This window comes from Bombina bombina, chromosome 3, assembly GCF_027579735.1.
Source record: "Bombina bombina isolate aBomBom1 chromosome 3, aBomBom1.pri, whole genome shotgun sequence".
Classification (NCBI taxonomy): domain Eukaryota; kingdom Metazoa; phylum Chordata; class Amphibia; order Anura; family Bombinatoridae; genus Bombina; species Bombina bombina.
The window spans coordinates 806,250,479-806,261,625 of NC_069501.1; the positions used below are offsets into that span (position 1 = coordinate 806,250,479).

General features: G+C 36.8%; 1 protein-coding gene across 1 annotated transcript; it reads left to right on the forward strand.

Annotated features, from left to right (window-relative positions):
• Positions 1-2,051: 2,051 nt before the first annotated feature.
• Positions 2,052-10,039, forward strand: CHST7 (carbohydrate sulfotransferase 7). Its single transcript, XM_053707737.1, has one exon. It carries the CDS (start codon positions 2,575-2,577, stop codon positions 3,832-3,834), a length of 1,260 nt encoding a protein of 419 aa, XP_053563712.1. The 5' UTR covers positions 2,052-2,574; the 3' UTR covers positions 3,835-10,039.
• The last annotated feature ends 1,108 nt before the right edge of the window (positions 10,040-11,147 follow it).

The following is an 11,147-nucleotide window of genomic DNA, read 5'->3' on the forward strand; positions in this document are numbered from 1 at the left end:
AGCAGCCTGCTAATTACCAAAAAGCAACGCCAAAGCCATATATGTCTGCTATTTCTGAACAAAGGGGATCCCAGAGAAGCATTTACAACCATTTATGCCATAATTGCACAAGTTGTTTGTAAATAATTTCAGTGAGAAACCTAAAGTTTGTGAAAAGATTTGTGAAAAAGTGAACGATTTTTTTTTATTTGTTCGCATTTGGCGATGAAATGGTTGCATGAAAAATACCAAAATGGGCCTAGATCAATACTTTGGGATGTCTTCTAAAAAAATATATGTACATGTCAAGGGATATTCAGTGATTCCTGAGAGATATCAGTGTCCCAATGTAACTAGCACAAATTTTGAAAAAAAAAAGTGGTTTGGAAATAGCAAGTGCTACTTGTATTTATTGCCCTATAACTTGCAAAAAAGCAAAGAACATGTAAACATTGGGTATTTCTAAACTCAGGACAAAATTTAGAAACTATTTAGCATGGGTGTTTTTTGGTGGCTGTAGATGTGTAACAGATTTTGGGGGTCAAAGTTAGAAAAAGTGAGTTTTTTTTTATTTTTTCCTCATATTTTATAAAAAAAAATTATAGTAAATTATAAGATATGATTAAAATAATGGAATCTTTAGAAAGTCCATTTAATGGTGAGAAAAATGGTACAGTATATAAAATGTGTGGGTACAGTAAATGAATAAGAGGAAAATTACAGCTAAACACAAACACAGCAAAAATGTAAAAATAGCCTTGGTCCCAAACGGACAAAAAATGGAAAAGTGCTGTGGTTATTAAGGGGTTAAAGTGAAGGTCCATTTTGATAAATTAGTGCCCGGTTTTTAATAAACCTATTAAAAACAAGGGCACTTTAATTCATCAAAATTGATATTTCACTGTTTTCTTCAAAAGCTTACCTTTTAATCCTGGCAGCTGCTCCAGCACTTAATCCGCCCGTCGCAAGCCATCTTCGCGGATCCAAAATGACGAATCCGACTTCCTCCAATCACGGTGTTACATCAGCCCAAGATTATCCCGGGGGGGAGCTGTGATTGGAGGAAGCCTGATTTGTAATTTCTGACGTCTGCAGAGGCTTCCGACAGCCGGGGGAATCGCTGGAGCTGCTGCAAGGATTAAAAGGTGAGTTTTTGAAGAAAACAGTGAAATGTCAATTTTGATGAATTAAAGTGCCCTTGTTTTTAATAGGTTTATTAAAAAACGGACACTAATTCATCAAAATTGACCTTCACTTTAAACAAGTGAAAAACATTCATTTAAAAAAAAGTTTTTTTTTTTTTTTTTTAATATGTACATGCTTTTTACACTCACGGTTTAATCTTGTCATTCTAGAACACTATGATCTTATTTCTGCTTGCATGTTAAAGGAATATTCCAGCAAAAATAGGAAACCACATGGGTGCATTTCAGTATTGAACAGAAGCAATTTTGTAATATACATGCATTAGCAAAAAGGCTTCTAATAAAAGCTATAGCTGTCTCAAAAGTGTATTTAAGTATGCACCGTGCACCAGCATTTTAAACACATTACTTGTGTGGAGAGCCTAAGGTGCGTATACCATCTGGTACTGACTCAATTTGTTAATTGCTGACATGATACATGCCCCACTGATGATCTAAGCAGCTGCATTATTTAAAATGTGATTGCAGTGAAAATATCTAGCTATGCTTCACATGCAAAAAAAAAAAATGTTCACACTAAAACAGTGATATCTCTTATAGAAGCATTTTTGCCAATACATGCATATAGAAAATGTTTCTATTCAAACATGCAATAAATCTATGCACATTTATATTTTGACTGGAACGTCCATTTAAAGCCCTTTCATGCATATCAATATGAATAGTAAAAATGTTTACTCATTTACCAAATATGATTGTGGTCACAAATATATTCAGTGTGAACATTTCGGTTGCAATAAAAATGTAAGTTTCTCCTCAAGTGTAAGATAGTTGAGAAATGTGACTAGACAACAAAATAAATACATCGGAGACGCCTTGTTCTGGCCGCACCCCCTGGGCTTGTTATACAGAAGTGGGACGAGTAAGCGAAGATAAACACAACATGAACCGCGGAGCGCACTCTGTGCTTATTAGAGTTTCTGTTTGGAGCTATCTGAGGTGCAACAGCTTTGTGCTTTATTTACTACAGATGAGGACTTTAGTCTGGAATGATGATTTATAAAGCGTGAGCAATACGTCTGTACACAGTAAATGGCACCATGAATGTGCAATGGAAGGACAGCTGGACTCTGGTTCAGTAGGATGATTGTGTATTGACTTCTGCAGCTGGAGACTTCGGCAGTGCAGACTGAAAATGTAAAGCGTCAAACTGCCCGATGTGCCAAATTGACCTACGCTGACTCTGGTAACCAGGAATCCAGCAATCACATGGGGCTCTGCACTTGTAACTACTTCACATGAGGAGCAGGGGATTTGAAAAAGTAAAAAAGAAGCAACGCTTGTGGCCACTACTTACAGCTACTGGGTGCCCGAGAACTGCACACTGACTGGATATAACGACGATAAACACAGGCATGAGGCACTGGCTGAGGTAAATAACTGGAGCACCATGAAAAAACGAAAAGCAAAGAAACTGTGGTGGTTGCTACTGGTGTACGCGGCGCTCTTGCTGCTTCTGCTCTTCTCTCTGTTAATGCAAGAAGGCGGCGGCGGAAGCTCAAGAGGGGACAGAGAGGAGAGAATTCCCCTGCGACCATGTCCCAATCTAGAGACTTCGTTGTGGGAGCAGGACCCGGTCCTCCCGGAGGTAGTTGGCTCCCCGCCGCCCCGCACACATATTTATCTGCACGCTACCTGGCGAACCGGTTCGTCTTTCATTGGGGAGATCTTCAATCAGCATCCGCAGGTCTTCTATCTGTACGAGCCTGCCTGGCACATGTGGCAGTCGTTATACCCGGGGGATGCAGAAAGCCTGCAGGGGGCGCTGCGGGACCTACTTGCCTCGCTATTCCGTTGCGACTTCTCTGTCCTACGCCTGTACGCAGCTAGTAACCTCAGCACTGCTGGGGTGTTTGGCAGCCGGAGCAACAAGGTGATGTGCAGCGCCCCGCTATGTTCTGCCGGGAAACCACGCGAGCGAGTCGGCCTAGTTGAGTCAGGGGACTGTGAAAAACGCTGCCCGGGCCGCCCGTTGTGGGAGTTGGAGAAGGAGTGCAGGCGCTATCCGGTCATGGTTATAAAGGACGTGCGGCTGCTTGATATGTCTGTGCTGAGGCCGCTGCTTCAAGATCCAGCGCTCAACTTGCATATTGTGCAACTTTTCCGGGACCCGCGCGCAGTGCACAATTCGAGACTGCGCTCTAAGCGCTCGCTACTGCGAGAGAGCCTACAGGTCCTGCGGAGCCGCGCACGGGGAGGGGACTCTGCCGCCCGGGCCATACAACAGAAGCAGCTACACCGCGGAGGAACTGATTACTTGCTTAGTGGTGCTATGGAGATCATATGCCAGGCCTGGCTACGGGACCTGTTGTTGCTCCGCCGCGGAAATACTCCGCCCTGGCTGAACCAACGATACCTGAGGCTCCGCTACGAGGACATTGTACTGCGACCACAGGAGGAACTTAGACGCTTGTTACGTTTTTCCGGGCTTTCAGCTAAAGTTGAGCTAGAGGAGTTTGTAATGAACATGACGCGCGGTTCCGGGTACTCCTCTGAGCGGCCCTTTGAGGTGTCTGCGAGGGACGCACGTGAGGCTTTGGCAGCCTGGAGGGAGAGACTGAGTAGGGAACAGGTCCACAAGGTGGAGGAAGCTTGCGGAGAGGCTATGACCGTGCTGGGATACAAACCTGATACCCTGGGTTGGGGCTAGTGAAAACAGACGCTGTGCATTATATGCATTACCTAGTCTTTCCTTGTAGTACTGAACTGCAGGAGACATTTAAACGCTTTTTAGTGGTGTAACTGACATGGAGTGCATTCAATTTTAGATGCAGTACTGTGGACAGTGCTATAAGGTAAAAATATCTAAAACAGCCCTATAGGGAAAGGGGTTAAATACATAGCTAAAGTCCAGCTTGGAAACATTGAGTAGGAAACATTGCTGCTCTTAAATGGATCATTGGAGATGATGGGTTAATTTAACCCCTTTGCAGGTGTTAAGCGCATTATAAATGCACACTATTGTAAAACTGCAGAATAAACAAAGTGGACATTCTAATGCAATTAATAAATACATTCTTTATTTAAATGGACCAGCTATCCTAAAACAAGATCACTTCTCTTTTAATGGTATCTGATGAAAAAATGTAAAAGTGAAAGTTTTCTAAAAATGGCAAAGTACCTTTGTTCTGTTTTGCTGTGTACTTGACCATCTTTGGGGTCCAAAAAAGTTGGGGCTATGACAGGTAATCTCTGAAAATATCCAAAGGTTTTTAAAATGCTTATATTCCCTTTTTAATCTATTGTAATAAAATGCTCTAGTTTGAGAATAAGAAGTTATTTATCAATATAACAGCATTCTGAATGTTATTTATTACAATAAAAAGTAATGTTATGTTTATTTTACAACACTTAGATTACTGATTTTGTTTACAATTGATTAGTTACAACCTTGGTTAATAGAAAACTGTTCTGTTTTTTGGCATTAATATTTAATTTGTGATCTCACATGTTTGTGTTAGATCACTGTTTTTCAAACCTGTCTTCAGGTCTCATAACAGGCCACATTTTGTGGTTATCTGAACTGGAGCACAGGTTAAATATTCAGCTGATTACTAAACATGGTTATTTTACCGGCTCTCATCCAAAGTAATCATGAAAACCTGGACCGTTGGGGAGGCCCAAGGACAGGTTTTGAAAACCAGTGCATGTTATTGAAAGAAAATTGGTTACTCATGAAAATGATAGATTCTGCCCTATTTCACTCTGACATTTATTAGAAGGAAGGAAAACTGCCCGTTGCAGCAAAATAAGTTACAGCTTGTTACAAAGGTACAAGAAAGTACTCTGTTCCATATATATTTTTTTTTTCCAAACCATTTATCATGCATAACATTTCCATACTCCTGGAGTATTAGCAGGTGCTGAGGATTCACAGATTGATATAAACTATTGTTATCTGTTATGTGCTAAAGATATGAAGATTACATTGGTATGACTTTTGTGATAGGCACAATTATAACAATCATCAGATTTGAAGCTACAAACTAAAGAATGTGTTATTAAAGTTGTCGTTTAATTGTGTTATTACCAAAATAGATAAAAATAGAAGCGTATTGCTGCTTTCATATTTCTTATGGACAAAAGGTGGATTTGTTTAAACACATTTATACATTTTCCAAGATATGTGTCATACTTGTCTTTAAAAAGACATATCTAATTTTATTTATTTTTGGAGTATAGTGACATAGCATTTGAAAGCACTGTCTCTGCTGTAGCCAATTAGGGACATAACAATTAACTACTATACTGATCAATCACTGTGTATAATGTAGGATTATGGTTCTGAAGTGTGTTGGACCAGAAATGGGGGGGAGGTTTATTTGAATGTTGTTTGGGTTTGTATTCTCTTTATAAATCATGAACAAAACATTGTGGTTTTAATGTTACAGCACTGTAATATGTTGGTGCGTTATTAATAAATTGATGATGATAGGAAAGTAGAACGCACTGTCTGTTTGGCGGACTATATGGCAGGCAAAAGTGCTGTGACCTAGCGGTTGTGCAAATATATAACACTCTTGCAAAACTGATGCCATATAGTGCTGAAGCCAAGTGCACGCTCCTGAGCTTACATTTCTGCTTTTCATCAAATGATACCAAAAGAAGAAATAACATTTTTATAATTTACTAAGTTTAAAAAAAAAAAAAATAGCATGCTGTATCTGAATCACAAAATAAACATTTTGGGTCTCCTCTCCCTTTTAAAGAAAAAAAGTAAATGGGGGGGGGGCATCATTTTCAGAGTTAAATTACAGGAGAAGAGGGCAAATTTAAAGTACAGGTAGCCCTCAGTTTACGCTGGGGTTAGGATCCAGAAGGAATGGTTGTAAATCAAAACCGTTGTAAATTGAAACCCAGTTTATAATGTAAGTCAATGGGAAGTGAGGGAGTTAGGTTCCAGGCCCCTCTAAAAATAATGTATTAGGTGTTACTTATGCCAATTTTGAAAGCTTTGAAAAAAAATACATTAAATGCTAAACAGCATTATAAACCTAATAAAATAATCACACAGCACAGACTTTACTTGCATTTTTCTGCAAACAGTTCTTTATATGCATAACAATCGGGACTGATTTATAGACAGGAAGATCTTATTCCTTTGCAAGCTGCTCAATAGCTCAGGTCTGGTTAAACTGATTAATTTCAGCTTGTTTGGCTTGCATATCTTTGCTGCAACACAAGCGGACAGCTCCATCTACTGGCTGTTTTAATCAATGCACTGCTTCTCAATGCTTTTCAATAGCAGTCACATTACTGGGGAAAAAAAGTTGTTGTTCTGAAACGGTGCAAATTGAACCGTTGTAAACCAAGGGCCACCTGTATACTGCAAACAGTTTAATTTTCCAGCATAATTTAACATTTTAATAAGTAGTAACATCCATTTGACTTCTTAAACCCCCCCCCCCATGTGTAGTACAGCATGCTTAGCTAAAACATGTAAATTTAAGGACATAGTTTAAAACATCATGATGTGAGACTTTCACTTAACGACTAATCATTCAAAAAAAATGAGCTACACAGAGAAAATAGTTTTGTTAACAAGAATTTATCTTGTTTTGAAAATGGTAGTAAAACTGTCAATATGTTGCAAAATTATCTTTACCTATGTAGAATCTGCTTCTTGCTGTATAACAATTTAACTTCTTCTTTCGTCTCTCTCATGTCCGGTTATTAACTCCTTCAATGCCTTTCCAGAAAATGATTTGCCCTATAAAAACTTCTAAAAGTTAAAATTTATATTAATACATTGATAATTTGTCATTCAGCATAGGCAGATTTGAAGTCAATATAGTTAATACTATGGCCCTTAAAGCAACATTGTTTTTTCGTGTTTTCTCCCCTTAAATGAGCCCTGAATGGTCACATTATAGCCCATTTACCTTTATTTTGTGATTTATAATTGTCACTTTTGCTCTGAAAGCAACACATAATGAATGCATTCTCTAAAGAAAACTATGTAAACATCAGGCATTAGCTGTAATAATCCTTTCAGTGGGGATGGGAGAAAGAGGTACGGTAATACAATGTGTGTGTAATATATATATACATACATACATAGACATTTGGTTAGAGAGAAACAAAGTTAGCTCATTATTTTTTTTTTTCTTTTCACATTCAGCTAGTAGGTTGTGTTTTCAGTTAGCAAAATCAGTTATTTCATATACTAAAATAAACCTTTTGACAATTGTACATACGTACTCAGCAGTTTGTGTAACAAGTAATTGGAAGCACATTAAGGGGAACCCACTTTTACAGTACAGTGTCCCTTTAACCCCTTAAAGACAGCCTAAGTACCTTGAAACGTTAATTGTGTCTGGGGGGTACAATGAGCATAACCAGTTTCAGATAAAATCTCTCCCATACCCATTGGGAGGTTAATTTATGCTGCTGTCCCCTGTTTACCAAGTATTTATACAGAGAATATAGCAGTATTAGTATATTCAGTATAAGGGATGGCTTCAACAAGAAAATCGGCTATTTTCAATTGCAAAATAAATGTTAAGGATTTTTAAACCATTTATTACACTCCAGCAGGTAAGATATCACTAGGAATAAAGTTTTACAGTACACTTGTTCTTTTAGTATTGGAGGATACAAAACAATCCGTTTTAAGAAGATTTTGTCTCTAAATAAGGTACCCTCTGCTGTCTCTAAAATTAGATTACAATGTACATATATTTATTGGTACAGATGCTTTTTTTCAGCCAGATGTAGCCTGCTTGTGTGGGGAGTTTCTAGAGTGTACAAGTCTGGGTAAGAATCACTTGTTCATATGACATCTGAAACAGATTGCTATCAAGTGTAATTGCACATTTCCTACATAAACAGGAAGCAAAGGAAATCATCTTTAGAATGAAGATATTCTACATATACTTACCAATGGTATAAATAATATAAATACATTTTATTGCATTTAAACATAATTTTTTTTTTTTAATTGTCAGCACAATGGAACAAAACCAGTTGCGCTGCACAGTACTGAGCTTTTTTATAATTTGGATGTTAATACTTGTACAAATATTCATCAAATTTTCAAATGCTTAGACTTTGGAAGTAAACAATGTAGGGAAATATCCATCTGTTTCAAAGTTGGAAACAATCCAAGTTAATGTAAAACTTAACACAATTCAAATGAGTCAAATACTTTACAGTTTTGCACAAAATCTTAAAGGGACAGTTAACACCAGATTTTTTGTTGTTTTAAGACATAGATAATCCCTTAATTACCCATTCCCCAGTTTTGCATAACCAACAGTTATAATAATACACGTTTTACCTCTGTAACTACCTTATATCTAAGCCTCTGCAGACTGCCCGCTTATTTTTATTTCCTTTGATAGACTTGCATTTTAGCCAATCAGTGCTCACTCCTCGTTAAATTCATGTGCATGAGCTCAATGTTATCTATATTAAATACTGTACATGAACTATAGCCCTCTAGTGGTAAAAAACTGTTAAAAATGCATTTAGATTAGAGGCGGCCTTCAAGGGCTAAGAAATTAGAATATGAACCTCATATCCTGGGTTTAGCTGTCAACTAAGAATACCAAGAGAACAAAGCAAAATTGGTGATAAAAGTAAATTGGAAAGTTGTTTAAAATGACATGCCCTATTTGAATCTTGAGTTTTTTTGGTACTTGACTGTCCCTTTAAAACTTTTCAGTGAATCCCATTTAAATTGAACTATTAAAGGGATGCTGCGGTCTTTTCATGTATGCATAATGTGAGCCAGCAATTAAGCTTTCCCTTCCAAAAGATCTAGAGATTAAATATTTTTAAAGCATTTAAAACTCATTTTGTTAGGATTTTTTTTTATTTGTAGTTCAGTGATACATTTCATGGAAAGTCTTGCAAATTGTTTGTTTCTTTGTTTATGACCAGTTAGGGACATATATAAAACTCTTCCTTTATAAAACTGAACCTTTTATTTAATGTTACAGGGTCAGATCTTCATTCATGCAGAATGCAATACAGTCTCTCTGGGGCAGCTGGAATTTTCATGAGAGAATGCCAAATAATGTACATTTGTTTTTTTGTTGTTTTTTTCTCTACGCTTAATCCAATTATGGGACATTCCATTTTGTGTTGAATGTTATGCATTTCAATTATTTAAATGTATGTTTGCAGAATCTGATTCTTTTGAGATGTTAATTAGTTCAACTAAATGAAGTGTTATTATAGCTCTACTTAAAGTAAGCAAGCACTTAATTGTAATCTAAAATATTTGTGTTAAGGGGAAAAAATACTTTTCAATGTAATGTATTTATTTTAGCCCCCTTTTTATCTAATTTTAGACAGAAAATTGTTTTCCTATTCTAAGAACTGATAGTTTACACAAAAGGCTTCACATGTCTAATCATGGTTCATATCTGTCCCTATTTGGCTTCAGTATAGATCACTGGTTTTCAAACATATCCTTAGGTCTCCCCAAAGGGCAAGGTTTTCAGGATTACCTTGGATGAGAGCAGGTAAAATAACCATGTTTACTAAGCAGCTGTGCTCCGGTTCAGATATGAGAAAATGTGGACAGGTTTGAAAACCTGTGGTATAGATGATTAGATGAGGACTGCAGAAATAATGCAGAGTTTGTAATCATGGCGACTGTAGCTAGCTGCATCTACTTGAGTAGCAAATACTGATTGGCTTCTCTGAATAAGGCAAATGGTTGGTGGAGTTTGTCTCCTGAAAAATAATTGCAGCAAACAAGAACACTTTTCAAACTCACCCATTATGTTTATTGAAAGGCTGGGGGGGAAAAAAAATCTTGAAATTAGAGTGTTTACTGTCACTTTAATGTGTTTCCAATTACTTTTTTAACAAGCTACAGATTATTAAATGTATTTGAAATGGAACTTTAGTGTTTATTTTTGTATTTGCTGGTATTGTTAATTGAAACCACCACCTATAATGAAAAGTTCAGTGTCTTGGTATTTGGCCCTTTGTATATATATATATGTATGTGTATATATATATATATATATATATATATATATATATATATATATATATATATATATATATATATAAGATCTCATGTTTCGCAAGAACGATGGGTCATCATTTCAGTAACATGGCTGATATTTCCAATTCAAATAAACTTAAATTGAGCAATGACCCTTACATTTAATACTCTGCAGCTGGTATAACTAGTCATTGGCAACAAATTCACAATACAGCTTCCCATTAATGCTTTGTGAAGCTTTATTAGTCTGTAAAAGGCAGAACTACCTTAGCTTTTGTATTTTGCAGGTCTAGATTATTGGGGTGTGTACTTTTTGTAAGAAATAAATCTTGTCCATTTCAAAGTCGTTTACATTGGAGTTAAAGGGACAGTATACACCAATTTTCATTTAACTGCATGTAATATACACTACTATAAAGAATAATATGCACATATACTGATATAAACATACAGTATAAAACCTTTTCAAAGCTTACTTTGAAGCTCCCAATTTTGCACTGTTGATGTTGAGGTTAGGCTGGAATGCCCACTGAAAGGGGCTGAGAGCTGACCCTCCCCTGCATATGAATTGAACTATTATACAAACAGAAGCAATCTAAAGTGTCTATACAGCTAAAACTTTGGGGCTTGGTTAGGAGTCTGAAAATCAGCACAATGTTATTTAAAAATAAGCAAAACTATACATTTTTACAAAAACACTACGAGATGGGCTTTATAAATGGATCATCTACATAACATTTATGCAAAGAAAAATCTAGTGTACAATGTCCCTTTAACTTGCAGGCATGTACTTTAGGTTGCTGTAACATCACTTATGACATCAGCCGGCTGAAGCAGAGCACAAGATTATAATGTTCACTACTTCTAAATGTCAGACAGAAAGATGAACTATGTTTTTCTGTATGTAGTGGTTTATCCACAATCTTCCCCTTTTATCCAGCTGTATTTTACTGCACATTTGTCTAAGGAAGGACAAGGACATAATGTGTATATGTATA